Source organism: Octopus bimaculoides, chromosome 19 (assembly GCF_046866305.1).
Source record: "Octopus bimaculoides isolate indiv1 chromosome 19, ASM4686630v1, whole genome shotgun sequence".
NCBI lineage: Eukaryota > Metazoa > Mollusca > Cephalopoda > Octopoda > Octopodidae > Octopus > Octopus bimaculoides.
In genome coordinates, this window is record NC_142946.1 from 21,475,342 (window position 1) to 21,495,896 (window position 20,555).

The 20,555-nt window shown below is 37.6% G+C and overlaps 1 protein-coding gene across 1 annotated transcript in view; it reads right to left on the minus strand.

The window, feature by feature from the left end:
• Positions 1-106: 106 nt before the first annotated feature.
• Positions 107-20,555, minus strand: part of LOC106872942 (dehydrodolichyl diphosphate synthase complex subunit nus1-like) — a 46,328-nt gene continuing 25,879 nt past the window's right edge. The window contains exons 2-5 of the mRNA XM_014920120.3: positions 14,649-14,771; positions 7,025-7,183; positions 2,870-2,969; positions 107-1,616 (exon numbers count right to left, since the gene is read on the minus strand). Of these exons, the coding sequence (XP_014775606.2) occupies positions 1,526-1,616; positions 2,870-2,969; positions 7,025-7,183; positions 14,649-14,771 (473 nt within the window). The 3' untranslated portion in view covers positions 107-1,525. The remainder of the gene's footprint in view (positions 1,617-2,869; positions 2,970-7,024; positions 7,184-14,648; positions 14,772-20,555) is intronic.

Genomic DNA, 20,555 nt, shown 5'->3' on the forward strand with positions numbered 1-20,555 from the left:
AAACTATTGGACATTACCACACTACTAAGAAGTGAAAAATACTCTTTGGTTAACCAGAAAGGAATTATGATCTACTATGACAATACAAGTTACCATATTGCAGGAATTGCTTCAGTAAAAACCAGAGAAATTTTATTGGAGATCCTCGCTCTCATATTGGCCATTTCTGTATGATTTTAAAGCTACAGATTAATCTCTAAATTTTGCCAGGTTCCCCAGGAAAAATATATTACTTTTAGAAATAAAAATATATAAAATATTTTTGTCTTTTTAATGTATAATTTTGTGTTATGAGGTAAACTCAAATTTTTAAAGTTTTTCTCCTGAAAAATCATCTGAATTTAGAAAACATGGCATTGAAACAATTTTCTGTCATTAGCAGAAATGGAAACAAATACTTTTTAAAGTGATTAGTTATAAAAAAAATTAGTTTACTCTAGTTTTACATTCAACTTAGTTGCAGAAATGACATTGCTTCTTTAGGATAACCTGATGAATTGAGAAATGTCCATTAAATACAATTATAAATTGTATTTACTAAAACCAAATCTCAAAATGCTCACCCAAAAGTATTATCTAATTACCTATACATAGTAATCAATTGTTTTTTTGTTCTTTTAACTGAAGGTGAACATTATGTATTTTTATTCTCATTTCAGTTAAATGTTCAGTTGCTGTAAAAATTCTATGACAGTTACAAACAACACACACAGCAGATACTCAACCCCTAACACATCATCTAAATACAGCTGGCTACATATTTATTATACTAAGAAGAATAGTTTATCTAAATCAGTGGTTCCCGGTTTGTGGGTAGCAACCCAAATTGGGTTATAATCCTGGAAATGCTACAAAGGCAAAATCCTTTACTTTTGAAATGTAAGGAAAAATTCAAAATATTTATGAAAATGCTGTACAATAAGCCATAGCTAGGCATAAGGGCTACAACACAACATTTACTGCCAACAAAAAACTGAGGAATGTTTTTTCCCTTGTATCAGGTGTTAACTCAATAATTTTTTTGAAAAATTTACTTTTTTTAAATTGAAATATAAAGCAAAAGAGAATGAGAGAGTTATTGATTTTCCAAAATGGATCACTATGGTAACCACTGATCTAAATCTACCCTGTTATTAGAGAGACAAAAAAAAAAAAAAGACGTTTGAATTAGCTCCCTTTGTTAGGTTACCATTTCCTATGTAATCTAAATGAGAGACTTAGAAATTTTTCAGTTTGATCTACCAAGACAAAGCAACTTGTTCCAAAAGACCTTAAAAGTTTCTGTTGATCTTCTGCAAAGAGCATGTTCATTTTTGAAGAGATTTTCTTTTTCCTCACCAAGTGTTTTATATTTCAGTTTGATTTGTAATTTTTTTGTTTTTTTAATTTTTTTTCCTTTGGCATTTTATTTCTGAATCTTTGAGGAAACAATAACAACAACAAAACAATCATTAAACCTTTGAACAGCTTTACAGAGAAACAAGAGGAGGAGAAGAGAGATGGGAATGGGAAACAAGTCATTTCTTTATTTACCGCAGCGCTGTGATGAATTAGCATAGTCTATTAAAGTGCTAAGATATGTTAGGTAATCCAAACCTACATGTGATGGACAAGATCTGAAATAAAGAGGAAATTAAATAATTAGAAATATAATTGATATAATTGGCATCAACCCTTTAGCATTCAAATTACTCTGTCCAATTCAACACTTATTTACTCACGTTGTTTTGAATCAATCAAACATTATCTCATAGCATCAAAATTTCAATGATGTGATTGTTTCATTGTTTCATTCTTAGAATGACATTGCAGGGCTTGCAACTTAGTTGGTGACCTCACTAGAGCATGTAAACAGCACCCAGTAGACACTATAAGGTGGTTGGCATTAGGAAAAGGACATCCAGCCATAGAAAAAATGGCCAAAGCTGACACTGAAACTCATTGTAGCCCTGCAGCTCGCCTGATCCTGTCAAAAAACTCCATAAATTTCTTTGAAACCCCACCTCCTGCCTCACCTTTTGTTGTTTGAAGGTAGGATGATATCTTCCCATTGTTACTTTTATACAAAATGCTGTAACTATCCAGTGGCAAAAACATGTGCTTCAATATCATTATCATCAAAATTTAATGTCTCTGTTTTCCATGCTGGCATGGGTTGGACAGCTTGACAGGAACTGGCAAGACCAGGGGCTACACCAGGTACCATAATCTGTTTTGGCTGGGTTTCTGTGGCTGGATGTTCTTAATGCCAACCACTTTACAGAATGTACTGAATGCTTTTTACGTGGCACCATCACCAGTGCTTTTTACGTGGCACCATCACCAGTGCTTTTTACATGGCACCATCACCAGTGCTTTTTACGTGGCACCCTTCCCATACTAGCATTATATGTATAAATGAATAAAGCAAATCAAATGGATGTAGAGGTGCAAGAAAGAGGAAAACAAAAGTAAAGAACAGGTGCAGAAGTGGCTGTGTGGTAAGTAGCTTGCTTACCAACCACATGGTTCCAGGTTCAGTCCCACTGCATGACACTTTGGGCAAGTATCTTCTACTATAGCCCTGGGCCAACCAAAACCTTATGAGTGGATTTGGTAGGCAGAAACTGTTAGAAGCCTGTCATGTGTGTGAGTGTGTAGATGGGTACATGTGTGTGTGTCTTTGTGATTATGTGTACATATCTGTGATTGTGTTGTGTTTGTACCCAACCAGCACTTGACAACCAATGTTGGTTTGTTTATGTCTGCATAACTTAGCAGTTCAGCAGAAGGGACCAACAGAATAAATACCAGGCTTAAAAGGTAAGTACTGATTTCTTCAACCCTTCGAAATAAAAGATAAATGATATGAAAAAAAGATAAAACTTACAATATTTCTGAGAACTGTGATTGCCATGGAGAGAATCCTAACAAGGATTCTGTTTTGCCAAATCGGATGATAAGATCCGGTGCTGGACAACCATATGTAACTGTAAGTAGACAGACAGGGAATTTTAAAGAGAGAGAAGGAGGTGAGGATTTAGGTAGCTGCTTGGTAGATAAACAAGTGTAGGTTGGCAGACAAATCAGTAAGAGGAGAGACAGGTAGGAGAGACAGAGAGAGACAGGTAGGAGAGACAGAGAGAGACAGGTAGGGGAGACAGGTAGGAGAGACAGAGAGAGACAGGTAGGAGAGACAGAGAGAGACAGGTAGGGGAGACAGAGAGAGACAGGTAGGAGAGACAGAGAGAGACAGGTAGGAGAGACAGAGAGACAGGTAGGAAAAACAATTACAAAATACCTGTATACAAGATCTTAATAAATTTGATGCTGCTGATGCACTGACCCCTACCAATAGTGAGATGAAACAGGCATCGGAACACTACTATAAGCCGTTACTGAATGAGGAGAATATGTGGAAGAAAGCAGAGTTACTCCTTTAGATTCAACAGGAATTAGCTACTGATGCTGATTACTATAAAGTGGAAAGATCCATTGAGGATATTATGGCAGGGAAAGCGGCAGCTCCCTTAGGGAAAGCAGCCAAGATTTTGAAAATATCCAGCAAAGAAGAACAGAGATTGGTTCCTTGCAAAGTCAAGCAGATCAAAAGCAACTCAAAAGTATTAAAGTGATAAACCAACTCATAAAAGTGGCAGAGAGTGTTAGCATCATCATGAAAAAGCATGTGTAAGCATGATGGTGGTGATGATATTGATGATGATCACCAACTCTACAAAGCTTCTGCAATTCTGCAAGACATCTGTATCATACTTTAGCTTCTGAGCACCTGGCATAAAGCCAGCTCCTCTCTCTCTAACACACCCCAAACACATACACACACTTAGTCATTGGGCAGAGGCTTTCCCATTTCTGTTCGTTTTCAGTCTTGCAACTTAGTTGGTGACCTCACTAGAGCACGTAAACAGCACCCAGTAGACATTGTAAGATGGTTGGCATTAGGAAAAGGACATCCAGCCATAGAAAAAAATGGCCAAAGCTGACACTGAAACTCAGTGTAGCCCTGCAGCTCGCCAGATCCTGTCAAACCATCAAATCCATGCCAGCAAGGAAAATGGATGTTAAATGATGATGATCATCATCATCATGAACTTCTGAAATACAGTGACATAGATTATAAAATGCACTATTATAGTATCTGTAATATACATTATTTACAATCAACGGATATCTGTCCTCATCTTGTCTGTTGTTAACACAACGTTTCGGCTGATATACCCTCCAGCCTTCATCAGGCGTCTTGAGGAAATTTCGAACCTGGGTTCTCATTTCTAAGGTATTTTTCGATGTTGTTGTTGTTATTATTATTATTATTATTATTAATATTATTATTATTCAGGTCACTGCCTGGAATTGAACTCGGAATCTTGGGGTTAGTAGCCCGTGCTCTTAACCACTATGCCATATGCCCATAAATAATGCAAATAATGTACATAATTCCTCATCTCATAAATATAGAACTGTATCTGTAATATGCTGTTTTATTATATTATAATATCAGTAATACAACTTGTAAACCACTACATCTAGTACACAACTGCACAACTTGTGCAATGCCTTTCGACTATTGTACAAATCAAAAGATGAAGATTTTTCTCCACAAGTTTATACATACATACCAACAGGATTTGACAATGCGACACAAACCTCAATAAGTAAAATTTCGCCTATCTACCTAATAGCATAGACGCATAGCAAAGGTCTAACAATTAACCTGTGACATTTCTGAGCTATGAACATCGCAAATTAAAACATTTTTAAGAAAATATTTTTCTTTGATAAACAACAATTTCATATGACTGATAAAAGGTGTACCATCTACGACTAAGTCATCTTTTTTTTTGGGGGGGGGGGGGACACTACGTTTCTAGAACTACATTATCTAACGAGTCTCTCTACTTTTAAGAAAGAAAGGAATATTGTGAGGAAGATTTTATTGCTATTTCTAGCAGTTCGTGAACGACGCAGATGCTCTTTCGTTAGATCCTTTTTTTTTTTTCTTTTTTTACAAAGTTGTTTCCCCTGCCCTATTTGCCGAAATGTTAAATATAGAGAGACTGTTTCATGTCTGAAATTTCAAATCTTTCTCCACAATAAATCAAAGATTTCCACAGGAAAAACAGTGACTAAAACCTGGAATTCGACCTTAATTCAAAAAATGCCAGACAACTTTTATATCTGCATATTCAGAGTGCCAGGCATGTGGAAGTCACAGCTCATAGACAGTTTTAGCTGTTAGTCTTGACTGTAGTTACTTGACCCTTCATTCATCAACAACAGGGTTAGGGTTAGGGTGGAGGGAATACGACTACAGTCTACACAATGGACAATAAGCAACAGCATATCCTCGACTAGACAGAGCCATAGTAACATTTGGCTGCTATTTCTAGCAAGTCTAGTGACCACAAAGAGGTTCCTTCATTAGCTTGAAACTCTTTTTTTAAGCATTTAAGGAATTAACAAAGGAATGGTCAAAGAACTGACAAGGGAGCTTCTATGCAGTTACTCAACCTGCTAAAAGGAGTAGTGAAATCACTTTTAAATTGGATTTTACAGAAGCAGCCAAGAATATTTATTAAAGATCATGAATTAATAAAGGCTGTTAAGGTGTTTTATTTTTCTTTCAATCTCAGTTAATGTGTCAAATGTAAAGAATATTTAGTCACATTGTTTTGAATTTATGATGCATTATCTCATAGCTTCGAAATTTTGATGATGTATCTGTTTAGTTTTAGAACGATATTGAGGCTAGGTGTGAGAGGCCAAATCTGGCTAGTTTGAACACAAAATGGGTAGAATATTTTGAGCCAGGATATGGTCAGTTTAAATGCTAAAGGGCTAAGGAAGCCAAGTTCAGGCAGATTGCTATTGAAAGACTTCACCTTAAACCTTTCATCACTTCAATGTGAATTGAGATTGAAAGAAAAATAAAACTTTGTCTATTATTCAGGATCTTCATCAAATGTTTTTGACTGCTTTTGTAAAATCTGATTTAAAAGGCTCCCTCGTTAATTCCTTAGCCATTCCCTTGTTAATTCCTAAGCTATTCTCTAGCAACCAGCAGTTGTACACACAGTAAATTCAACTGTTATTAGTCTGGTTACATCCTACAGCTACAGAAGTGGGTTTGTATTACATTTATGCAGGAAAATGAAACATTACATTGGTAAAAAGCTGTGAAATTCTGCATGATTATGTGATATCTTGCATTCAACTCTTTTAAACTTTGGACATTCAGATTACTCAGTCAAATGTAACATTTATTTACTCACATTCTTTTGAATTAATCATGCATTATATCACAGCTTTCGATGATATCATCATCATCATCATTTAACATCCATTTTCCATGCTGGCACCAGGTTCCAGTCTGATTTGGCCTAGTTTCTACAGCCAGATGCCCTTCCTAACACCAACCACTTTACAGTGTGTGCTTGATGCTTCTAACGTGAGACTGGCATGAGTGCCATTATGTGGCACTGATATGAGTGCTTTTTACGTGGCACCAGCACAAGTGCTTTTTAAGTGGCACTGGCACAGAACACCTGCAGTCCAATCCTCTTCATCAGCAGGAGCATTTTTAGAATGGCATTGTAAAGTAGGTACAAGAAGCCAGATCTGGTTGGTTTGAACATAAAACAAATGGAATGTTTGGGCCAGATATGACCAGTTTCAATGCTAAAGGATTAATCCTTTAGGTGGTCTCAGGTAGGTTGATGCTAAAAGGAAAAACCGAAACCTTCTAAGACCAAAAACAATGTGAACCAAAGTTAACCCTTCAGCATTCAGATTGCTCCATCAAATCTACTGCTTATTCATTCACTTTGTTTTGAATTAATAATGTATTATCTCACAGTTTGGAGATTTCAATAATGTAATTGTTTACTTTTAAAATGACTTTGTAGCATAGGTGTGAGAGGCCAGATTTGGCCAGTTTGAACATAAAACATGTAGAATATTTGAGCCAGATTTGGCCAGTTTAAATGCTAAAGGGTAAAAGAAATAAGAAAAATCTTATACTTACTTTTATAAAATCTGTCTATCAATTCAGGATTTATATCAGATATTTTCAACTGCTTTTGTAAAACCTGTTCACTGAGATGTTGTGCTATATGTACCAAAGACTGCCTACCATCATCAAGCGAGAGAATATTCACCAAAATTTGTTTGCCACATTTTGGTACTACAATAATAGAGAAACAAATAAAACATAAGGAAAACAAAGTACAAAAATAAACAAATTACATTTGTGTATAATTTTCTAATTTTGTTGTCAAAACATTCTTCAAAACGCACCAGATTTCTTTCATTCATAAAAGCTCAACTCTCACAACTCACAAAGTATAAACAAGTGGGATGGTAAAATAGTAAAATAAAAATCTGGATCTTGACAATAAATGCAACAAATATTACAGACTCAATTCTGTGTGTGTGTGTGTGTGTGTGCGCGTGCGTGTGTGTGTGTGTGTGTGTGTGTGTGTGTGTGTGTGTGTGTGTGTGTGTGTGTGTGTGTGTGTGTCTTGTATGTGTGTATGTGTATCTGTGTGTGTGTGGGCACATGTGCATGTTCATGCTTGTGTGTGTGTCTGTATGTCTATATCTTGTATGTGTGTCTATGTGTGTGTGTAAGACAGACAGGCAACATCAGTGAGTGAATGCATGTGTATTTGTAAGTATTGCAACAAACCTTGTTGAGGATAAAATATTTTTAAACGATAATAGACAACAACTGGAAAAACAAGTGTCTATTGAGAAGTTTAATGGTGATAAATAGAGAGCTTAAACAATACATACAAATGCGTGTGAATATATACTCTTGTACATATATGGTGACCTCACATTCAAATAGAAGCACCTGTGCCATTTTCACATAAGAGTATCCATGCTTGTGCCATGGAGAAGCACTGGTGCTAGTGCTGTGTTAAAAGCACCCAGTACACTCTGTAAAGTGGTTGGTATTAGGAAGGGCATCCAACCATAGAAGTCAAGCCGAAACAGACGAAATGGAGCCATGGTGGCTCTCCAGCTGCCCAGTTCCTGTCAAACCATCCAAATCATTTAACAGACGTTAAATGATGATGATGATGATGATGACAACGACGACGACGACGACGATGATGATGAAGGGAATCCAACCATAGAAGCCAAGCCAAAACAGACGAAATCGAGCCATGGTGGCTCTCTAGCTGGCCAGTTCCTGTCGAACCATCCAAATCATTTAACAGATGTTAAATGATGATGATGACAATGATGATGATGAAGATGATGAAGATGATGATGATGATGATGACTACAGTGACATTTTCTCCTCAGAGCTGATTGACCCCCATGCTACTCTCACCCATACCCACCTGACTCACTTATGTCTCCTCTTTTCATCCACAACACACATTGTCTACCAAGACCAACCACTCACAGATCACACTCTAGCTACTTCTCCTGATCCTTTCTCCATAGAATGGTGACCCCACTCTGGAATTCCCTACCTGCCCACGTTTTTGGTGCAGTCGTGCAAGAACATCAACTATATTGATCTCACTGGTCTTTACAGGTCTGCAAAGGCCATGGGGAAACAACCCCTTATTACAGACCAAACCAGTAAAAAAAAAAAGACAAAAGTAATTATTAGTTGTTTGAAATGGAATGAAATACAGACAAAAGAAGTTAGTGGTTTAGTAACAAGGAGATAAGAGCAACATAAATGTTTATTGTAGTCTGGCCCCAAATTGGCTCGAGTTGAACAGAAGACAACACTAAAGGCACTCCAACCATGACCATCTTGTTTTGTTTTTTTTTGTTTTGTTTTTTCTTTATCTTTGACTTTCTGGACTACACTATTCCATGTGTCCTTTGTTTTCAAGGTGGTAGAATGTGAAAGGAGGGAGATGTGGTAACTATTCCTAGCAGGTCAAGCAACTACATAGAAGATCTCTTTATACACACACACACACATATATATATATCTCTACACTCTTACTCTCTTACTCTCTCACCCTTACTCTCTCACTCTCTTCCCCTCTCTCTCTCTCTCTTTCTCTTCCTTTCTTCTTCCCCCCCCCATACCCCTCTTCCCTCTCTCTCACTCTCTTTCTCTTCCTCTCTTTCTCTTCCTCTCTTTCTCCCCCCATACCCACCTTCCCCTCTTTCTCCCCCCATACCCACCTTCCCCCTCTCTCAATCCCCCTTCCCTCTCTTATACCCACCCTCTCTCCTCTCTTCCTCTCCCCTCCCATATCCATCTTCCCCCTCTCTTACATCCACCTTCCCCTTCTCCCTCCTCGTCAACACCCCCTCATAAGCTCATCCCACCACACCCCAACACACTCCTACTCTACCTTCCCACTCCACCCCATCCAATTCCTTACACCCACCACCCACCCCTACCCACATACCCCACCCTACCCACATACCCCTACCTCTACCCCACACTCCACCCATGCCTTCCCCACCTCCCAACACCCTCACATCACACCACACCAATACCCTTGCATCACACCAAGCACACCACACCAATACCCTCGCATCACACCACGCACACACTACAACTGACCAACTACTTTCTCCCTTTCTCCCTTCCCCCATTTTCACACTACATACGTCAAGATCACCAGCAGTCTACCTCCCACACACAGCCCCTCGTTCCCGATCACCGTTTGTTATCTCCCCCTTTCTTAGCTCTCCTGAAATAAGAATTTCTAACTTCCGGTCAGTCATTGTTATGATCGGCCATTATTATGATTGACCGTTGACTGAACACTATTCAATTTTTTTTCTCCGTGTTTTTCTCCTTGTCTCCGTATTCTTTCTGTTGAAGAGCGTAGCTCGAAATGTCAAAGACTTTCCGTATTCCCGAGCGTCATACTAATATATACTTTTGTTATTTACACCACCTGTCCTCGTCTGTTGTTATTTTTTGTATATTCTCCCATATATATATATATATATATATATATATATATATATATTATAAATATATATATATGAGGTAGAATATCTTTATCTTTCATTTGGTTCAGTCATTTGACTGTAGTCATACTGGGACACCCCAGGATTTTTTTTTTTTTTTTTTTGTAAGCCTTGTACTTATTCTGTCTCTTTTGCCGAACCACTAAGCTACAGGGACATAAATACATCAACACTGTCAAGCAGTGGTGGTCAGACAAACACACACACACACACATATACATACGACAGGCTTCTTAGAGTTTCTATCTACTGAATCCACTCACAAGCTTTGATCAGCCCAGGGATACAGCAGAAGACACTAACCCAGGGTACAATTTTTTCATAACGAGGTGAAGTTCATTAGATAAGTAGTAACAAACACAAATCTAGTCATAAACTTCATTGAGGTGACTATGACCAGAAGATTAGCTAAGCTGTGTTGTGTTTGTCACTGCTTATCTAATGAACTTCACCTAGTTATGAAAAAAGTGTACCCTGGATTAGTGTGTTTATTAATACTTATGTAACAAACTTCAGCTAGTTATGAAACAATTGTAGTCGATATTTTACCTGTTCCACTCTTTATATTTTTGGGATATTTATTTGTATTCTTAGCAACATTCGTTTCTAAACCGTGAGTTGCATGGAAACAAGCAGCTTATTAAAATCCCTTTTAACTTTGATATTGGAAAGAAGTGTGTAACTTACAATGTTAATAAACATAATCTATTGTATACTGTGCACTTTTTGTTCTCTATACTATCTGCCTATAGTTTAAAGCTCACTAACTCCCTACAGCTGGATCCCTGGATCATACATACCTATTGATATATATATATATATATATATATATATATAACTGACACTCTGTCAGTTATGACAACAAAGGTCCCAGTTGATCCAATCAACAGAATAGCCGGCTCGTGAAATTAACATGCAAGTGGCTGAGCACTCCACAGACACATGTACACTTAACGCAATTCTCAGGAAGATTCAGCATGACACACAGAGTGTGACAAAGCCAGCCCTTTGAAATACAGGTACTACTCATTTTTGCCAAGGACACAACACGTCACCAGGAATTGAACTCATGACCTTACGATCGTGAGCCGAATACCCTAACCACTAAGCCATGCACCTTCACTTTATTTATTATATATATATGTGTGTGTATGTATATATACATAATTGTAAGATCCAAGGATCGAGGTGTAGGAAGAAAGTTAGCTTCAAGCAATCCGTACTAAATAAAAAAAACTTTCAGGGACAATAGTGGTTTGTTAAGATGGAAGGTTGTGGATTTTTTCATATTGAAGAACAATAAGCTGAAAAAAGGTTCTCTTTATATTTCACGGTAGGCAGCCAGGATTGCCGGGTGTGTGAATAAGAATACAAGAGTTACAGAATGGAGTAGGTAAGATCCAGGATACATATGTTTCATATACACCTTGCTTGGATTTTTACTACTTCTGAGGTTCCGCCCGCTATGAAACATATATAGCCCGGATCTTACCTATTCCATTCCGTAACTCTTGTATACACAGGGTGGGAGGAAAGTAACTAGGCATTGGAAATTGTTTATAGAATTTTTGGTATCACTGAAGTCATGATGAAAACATTTTTTAAACAGACAATACTAATGGGGATTTCTTATTGTCTTATTTCTTATTTTCCAGTTGGCCGGTCACTTGACTGCTCAGGAGCAAGCTAAGACAGCATGCTATAAAATGTGGAATTCCATTGTTTTAGTTCAGAGATGGTGGCGAGCATGGAAAGGTAAACATGCAACACTACGTCCAGAGACAATAAAAAGTTGTCAGGCAAAGCTGATGACCAAGGGCTCTGTGAATGATGCAAGAAGAAGTGGCTGTCCAACCATTTCTTGATCAGCAGAGAATGTGGCAACAGTGCAAGAAATATTTAATCACCACAGCCTGCAAAAATCACCAAATCAAGCAGCTCCCGAAAGTGGACTAACAAGACGCAGAATACATACAGTGTTGCATAAAGAATTGAATTTTCGTCTGTGGAAACTCCATTACATGGAGGAGCTAAAACTGGAAGACTATGACTGCAGGACTCCAAAACTCCAAAAAGTCCAGATCTCACTCCTTGTGATTTTTACCTGTGAGGTTACACAAAAGAGGTGTACAAGACAAAACTTTGCACACTGGAGGACTTGGAGATACGGACTCAGGAGGTCGCTGATGATATTCCAGACAACGTCCTTCAGAAGGTTGTTCATTCCATCCCTGGCCATTTGAGGAAACTGGTTGACGCCACCAGTGCTTACACTGAAATATGAAGAATTACTTTCGTTTTCCCATGTAATAAAGAACATGAATCATTTGTTTCAATAAATTTGTAAATGGAATACGGATTTTACTACCAGTTTTTAATGCCTACTTACTTTCACCCACCCTGTATATATATATTTTATATATATAAATTTAAGTCACAATAAATGGATTTGAGTAACCTGGTAGTATTCATGAAAAGCTCCTTAACCCTTTAGTATTCACATTATTCTGTCAGAGGTAATACTTATTTATTCACTTTGTTTTGAATTAATCATGAATTATCTTGCGGCTTTGAGATTTTGATGTGTGTCTATTAATTTTTAGAATGATTGTGGGGCTGGTGTAAGAGGCTAGATTTGGACAATTTGAACATAAAGCAAGTTAAATATTTTGGCCAGATATAACGAAAGCGAAATCGTGATGGCACCTGTGCCCAGCGTCGCCTTCCTGGCACTTGTGCCGGTGGCACATGTAAAGACATTCGAGCGAGATAGTTGCCAGTGCTCCTGGACTGGCTCCTATGCAGGTGGCACGTAAAATACACCATTTTGAGCATGGCCGTTGCCAGTACCGCCTGACTGCCCTTCGTGTCGGTGGCACGTAAAAGCACGCACTATTCTCTCGGAGTGGTTGACATTAGGAAGAGCATCCAGATGTAGAAACTCTGCCAAATCAGATTGGAGCCTGGTGTAGCCATCTGGTTCACCAGACCTCAGTCAAATTGTCCAACCCATGCTAGCATGGAAAGCAGACATTAAACGATGATGATGATGATAGCGGGTCTAAATGCTAAAGAGTTAAGGTATTGTTCTACAAAACATAGGATATGTAGAACAATACAAGAGAAAATGATAAGGAGTGTATGGAAGTCATGAGTGACAGAGAAATAGTTTGATGAAATTATATTTAACAATAAGATAAAAGTTTAATACCACAAACACATTGTTTCATAACTTAAAAACATGTAAATAATTTATATTATTATATTTAATGATAAATAAATTACTTACAGGCCTGCATTAAAGCAAAGTGCAAAGCATCTTTCAAGATTATGCAGAATTTAAGCTACATCCTCAAATGAAAGAAAGTCTTTATATATGTATGAACTTGAAAGGCAGAAGAAATTCTGTCAATTATTGACTTACACACTGAATTATATGCTTGAACCAACCTGTCTGAAAGTGCCCCTGGTTCTACAATACAAACTTCCTATTTTAAAGTGATCTAAATTAAAACCTTCTAACAAAATATCCTATTAATTTATGCTCCAAGAACCAGATAAATAATGACAAAGTTATTTTACTAAATTCATCATTATTTTTCAAAATTAATCAAAACAGAGTCAACGAATTGCATTAGAATAATAGTAATGAGAGGGTTAAAAAGTACTTTGATAATAAACTGGAGATCATTTATTAAATATATCTATTAATTAATAAATATAATTTTAGTTTATGTAATCTATATATTACCATCATTGTTATTTTAAGATTTATTTTACTATGCTTGCATGAGTGTTTTCTGCAGCTGCATGCTCTTCCTGTCACCAAGCAAGATAATAATCTCCCAGCCTACTGAACAATAAACAGCCCAGCCACGTTTACAAGGAGAACAGGAAAGCAACATGACATGCTTTCACGATAAATGACAAGCCTACACACCACTAGTAAACCATTGCTTGCAAACAGCAAACAAATGTGAAAACAAGGGAAACACAAACTCATTCACTCACACACCCACACACATTTACATACCAATATATATATATGTGGTAAGGAACTTGCTTCCCACTCATATGGTTCCGGGTGCAGTCCAACTGTGTGGCACTTTAGGCAAGTGTCTTCTACTCTAGCCTCAAGCTGACGAAAGCCTTGTGAGTGGATTTGGCAGGTGCTGTGTTTGTCCTCCCCACCAACACTTGAAAACCGATGTTGGTGTGTTTATGTCCACAAAACTATGCGGTTCGGCAAGAGACCAACAGAATAAGAAGTTGTCTTACAAAGATTAAGTCCTGGGTCAATTTGTTCGACTAAAGGCAGTGCTCCAGCATGGACACGGTCAAATGACTGAGACAAGTAAAAGAATAAAGGAATCAAAGAAATACTACACGCGCGCACACATACACACACACACACACACACACTCTGAGCTCCCATTCAGTTTCTGTCTGCCAGTCAACCAATTTCACTCAGAAAGCATCAGTTAGCCAGAGACTAGAAAAGAAGACATTTGCCCAAGATGCTGCACACTCAGATAGAACTATGGACCACATGGTACCAAAGGAAACTCTCATTATATACAGCCATGCCCAATATTGACAAATGTGTGTATAAATAAATATGTGTGCATATACAAGTGTGTGTGCATGTGTGTACATGCATGCATGCACACATAATGACTTACATTCTGTTAAAGATGAACTGGGGTTGACAAAGATTTCGTACATATTTGCTTCAGGACCAAATAATTCATGTTTCTTTTTCAAGAGTTCATTTTGTAAAGTTATGCTGTTTCGTTTTAAATCACCTGGAATGAGATATAAAAAAAATTTATTTAATGATTAGAAAATATAAAAATACTAACAAAAACTAACATCGATTTCTTAAATAGGAACAGGAGCAGAGTGGATATAATCAATTCTGGAAAGAAAAAAATGTAAATTCATTCTTGGTAGAATCTGAGTTCTAGTGGAATGAGAAAATCTAGGGAATTGATAAGAGTATAAGTCATGGACTTGGATGGGTTCATATCTGTTACTTGATGTCTGCAAGACATACTTAGGTATCTTCTATTATAGTCTTGGACCAATCAAAGCCTTGTAAGTGAATTTGATAAACAGAAACTAAAATAAGCCCATCAAGTATACATGCATGCATCCATCCCTATATACAGTCATACACACACACAGACATGTATGCACAGAGTCAACAGATGAGATACAGAGATGCTCAATATAGAGAACACTTAGTAGCGCTCAAATGATTTGAACTTACACACCAAAATGTTTACCGGGGACTAAGTCTGCAGGGTAAAAGGTGGCTATAAGAGGAATCCAGGTGAACAGATAGGGATATGATGATGCAGATAAACAAATAAAGCCACTTGGGCTAGAAATATAAAATATACATACATATATATATGCAAACAGAGAGAAAAGAAAGACTGAAAATATTCAGATGATGAACATTCATGTATAAATATATAAATATTTATATATTAACAGACAACACTTACACAGAGTATGATGACACAAAAAATTAAGAGGAGAAGGTATGGTATTACAGGTTCAACAGCTGTTTCTGGGGGCTCAGTATTATGTCATAATGTTGGCAGATGTAGTTCACAAAAAGTCAAGGATATGTAACCAGTAGTGGAAGCATATACACATTAGATAAATCCAGCCTCCATCTTCAGAATGGAAAGATAGGTATCTCAATCTTTGTTTTCTCTCTATTTACATGTATATATGTATGTATATTTTATGTATCTAGCCCAACAGCTTTCATTTATTTGCACCATTATCTACTTACGTGTGGAGGCGCAATGGCCCAGTAGTTAGGGCAGCGGATTCGCAGTCGTAGGATCGCGGTTTCGATTCCCAGACCGGGCGTTGTGAGTGTTTATTGAGCGAAAACACCTAAAGCTCCACGAGGCTCCGGCAGGGGATGGTGGCGAACCCTGCTGTACTCTTTCACCACAACTTTCTCTCACTCTTACTTCCTGTTTCTGTTGTGCCTGTAATTCAAAGGGTCAGCCTTGTCACACTGTGTCACGCTGAATATCCCCGAGAACTATGTCAAGAGTACACGTGTCTGTGGAGTGCTCAGCCACTTGCACGTTAATTTCACGAGCAGGCTGTTCCGTTGATCGGATCAACTGGAACCCTCGTCATCGTAACCAGCAGAGTGCCAACCACACATCTACTTACGTACGTATACACAATGTATGCATGTATACGCATACATATGTGTGATATGTACAGATGAATACACAACAGGATTCTTTGGATTTCTATCTACCTAATACATTCACAAGGCTTTAATGGGCTTAGCAAAAGATGCCAAAGTGTACTGTACAGATACCAAGAAACAAATTTGTTAGGGACAGATGTAAAAATTAGATGTAACAAAAGTTGTACATATGTGTGTATGCATGTATGTGCACCCTTGTCTCAATATCATATGATGGTTGTAAATGTGCATCATTGTCATACAAGAAATGGTGTATGCTTCCACTCAACCATGAAGAATATGTCTAGCAATGGGAAAATATTACTTTGCTTGGAAACAGGCAAGGGGTTGGCAACAGGAAGCACATCCAGTCACAGAAAATCTGTCTCAATAACAATAAATAATCTCATCTCATCCATGCAAGCATGATAAGATGGGCATTAGTAGTTCCAAGATTACAATCATCATCATCATCATTTAATGTCCGCTTTCCATGCTTGTATGGGTTGGACGATTTGACTGAGGACTGGTGAACCAGATGGCTGCACCAGGTTCCAATCTGATCTGGCAGAGTTTCTACAGCTGGATGCCCTTCCTAACACCAACCACTCAGAGAGTGTAGTGGGTGCTTTTACGTGCCACCGGGATGAAGGCCAGTCAGGCGGTACTGGCAACGGCCACGCTGAAAACGGTGTATTTTACGTGCCACCTGCACAGGAGCCAGTCCAGCGTCACTGGCAACGATCTCGTTCAAATGTCATTGTAATTGTAGGGTAGGTGTAAGAGGTCAGATTGAGCCAGTTTGAACATAAAATGGGTAGAATATTTGGGCTGGATATGGCCAGTTTAAATGCTAAAGGATTTAAAGCTATTGGTGTCTCTGCTTTTCAACTCTCTAAGATCAATAAAATAAATAGAAATCAAGTACAGTGGAGTGGTTGACTTAATCAACTTCACACAACCCCTCCATGAAAGTTGGTGGCTGTGAGCCAAAGATAGAAATCAATACAAGTTTCAGAAGATTTAGATCTGTAGCAGTATTTGTATTTTGTCTAAATCAAAACATACAACTGTTGTTCTTTCATGACAGCTTCAACCAAGTAAGCTAATGGCAAGAGAAATGGGAAAGTATATTCACTAGAGGCATGGCTACAAGAGTAGGTGGCTGTGTGGGTAAGAGCTTTGCTTTCCAAGCCATGTGGTCTCAGGTCCAGTCCCACTGTGTGGCACCTTGGACAAGTGTCTTCATCTATAGTCCCAAGCTGATCAAAGCCTTGTAGGTGGATTTTGTTGACAGAAACAAAGAGAGAGAGAGAGAGAGAGAGAGAGAGAGAGAGAGTGTGTGTGTGTGTGTGTGTGTGTGTGTGTGTGTGTGTGTGTGTGTGTGTGTGTGTGTGTGTGTGTGTGTGTGTGTGTGTGTGTGTGTGTCTGTCTGTCTGTCTGTCTGTCTGTCTGTCTGTCTGTCTGTCTGTCTGTCTGTCTGTCTGTCTGTCTGTCTGTGTCTGTCTGTCTGTCTGTCTGTCTGTCTGTCTGTCTGTGTGTGTGTGGGGGGGTTGAGAGAACGTTTGTTTTGACATCACGTGGTGGCTGTAAATGAGCATCACCATCAAACAAGCAATTTTGTTCCATTTCCAGTCTTCTATGGAAAATATATCTGAACCTGGGAAATGACCTAGCTTGGAAAGATTTGATCCGGTGTGGCTGTATAGTAAGAAGCTTGTTTTCCAACCACATGGTTCCAGATTCAGTCCCACTGCATGGTGCCTTGGGCAAGTGTCTTCTTTTATAGCCTCAGGCTGACCAAAGCCTTGTGAGTGGATTTGGTAGAAGGAAACTGAAAGAACCCCTTCATATATATATATATATATATATATATATATATATATATACATGAATATATTTATGTATATGTGTTTTTGTTTGTCCCCCCACCATCACTTGACAACCGACACTGGTGTGTTTATGTACCCTGTAGCCTAGCGGATCAGTAAGGGAGACTGATAGAATAAGTATTGGGCTTACAGAGAATAACTCCTGGGGTTGATTCCTTCAACTAAAAAACCCTTTAAAGCAGTACTCTAGCATGGCCGCAGACACATGCTGAAAGAAGTAAAAGAATAAGAGAATAAAAGAATGTTCATGTATGCTAGCAACAGGTGTAGTTGTTTAGACTATTTCACATGATGCAGTCATAGAATAGTTCTAATTCCTTTTCACTTCTTAGTAATCGAAACAATGAAGCTGTATTAAGCTATTATATATATTATGTACGTTACTGTGTGTAACATAACTGGAGTAAATATAAAGTGTATAATAGTGGTAGTGAGTGTAGTTATGGGTAAGTGAGACAAATATTTAGTTGACACAACTAATATATATTGCTATGTTATTGTATCATAATGAGGGTGCCTCTATGTGGTGAGTCAAGCTGCTAGAAATAACAAGTGAAAGACACATTACACAAGATTCAGCTTATTAATAACATAGAGGCATTCCATGTGTGTGTGTGTACATATACATGTGTATACACATACATATGTATATGCATATACATATATGTATGTATGTATACAGATGCCTTTTATGTCACCACCAGTGGCAATGACCATGATTCACTTAGCATGATATGTCTTCTCAAGCATAGTAAATTACCAGAAGTCTCGGTCACTTATCATTGCCTCGATAAGGCTCAACTGAAGATCATATTTCACCACCTCGTCCCAAGTCTACCTCGGTCTATTGTTTCCACAGGCCCCCCTCCATAATTGGACATCAGCACTTATGCAGTTGTCCCCATCAGTACACACACACATATATATATATATATATATATATATATATATATATATATATACATACATATATATACACCCATATATATAATTTGTAAGCAGTTTCAGAAACAAAAGTGCAAGTATTCAATATGTTGTGTAGGGTTGAATTTTAATTATAAAACAGTTGACAAGGATGATGAAGATGATGATGATGACAATGACAACAGTGCTGACAATGATGATGAAGACCATGACTAAGTTATGGCAAAATAGAGCATTCTTCAGATGAATGAAACTAAAATTTCATCCATCTGAAGGATGCTCTATTTAGCATGAAACTGAGTCACAGAACAGTAGTAATATTTACCCACAACACATATTATATATATATATATATATATATACTAACATAAATAATATATAATTATATGCATATATCCATACATATATGTAGATACCTACATCTATATGTATACATACATGCATGTATGGGTACAGGACATCACAAAAAATGTTAAACACAATGAGAAACAAAAACATAAAGACAAAGATAGAAAACGAACTTTTTTTCGAAAAACGAAAAAAACAAACAGAGAAATGAGACATGCAACGTAAAGAATATTTCCCTTCTTCAGTTGTCCCTGTTCCATCTACTCCACGTTTTGAAGGCAAGGACAATACGCGACTTCGTTGGAACAGTCCTTCCCGCAAAGCAAATTAATTAAATTTGGAATTTTTTGCGGAGGGTGAAAGTGTACGATGGACTCTCCTGTTGAAGATGATGTAAATGTGTTCAGCTTTTGCCGAACGACTTGCACAAATAATTTGGTTATAGAGATCAAATGTATGTGCCATGCATTAGCTCACTCTTTCCATCAAAGCAACATTGTCTGAAGAGGTGCATAGTGTACCATGCATTAGGTGTCAACGTGATCTGCAGAGCAATGTGAGATGAAGTTTTTTGCTCAAGAACACAACGCACTACCTGGTCTAGGAATTGAAATCATGATCTAATGACCATGAGTGCAACACCCTAACCACTAGGCCATGCACCTATTGTGTGTGTGCATGCACGCGTGCGTGCGTGAATAAAAGGCTCCCATAAAATTTAACCTCAATCAATCTTACTCACTAAGTATTGGTTTGCCTAAGACTACACTAGAATATACTTTCCAAAGGTCACAACAGGGGATTGTACATATTATTATATGATCATTCTCATTCATTCAAGTTTAGAAGAAAATGTAATTCTACAAATCTTAGTAAATGCATTTGGAATTTAAAAGACAACAGCATTCACTATGATATAAAGTGGTCAATTATTAGTTATGCATCATCTTACAATATTGGTAATTTTAAATGTGATTTTTGTTTTGAGCAAATGTATTATATAATGACTTCTAAGTTAGTATTATTAAATTGTATAAGTAATTTTACATTGAAATACTAGTGTTGTCAGCACAACATGACCAAGTTAGTGGTTGTAGTAGGTCAATGAATGAAACTTTGATAACCAATCAAATGGACTTTGTTCCGTATGATCTATGAAACAGAACTAAAATTAAGAGTCTTTTAGCCATGATCAT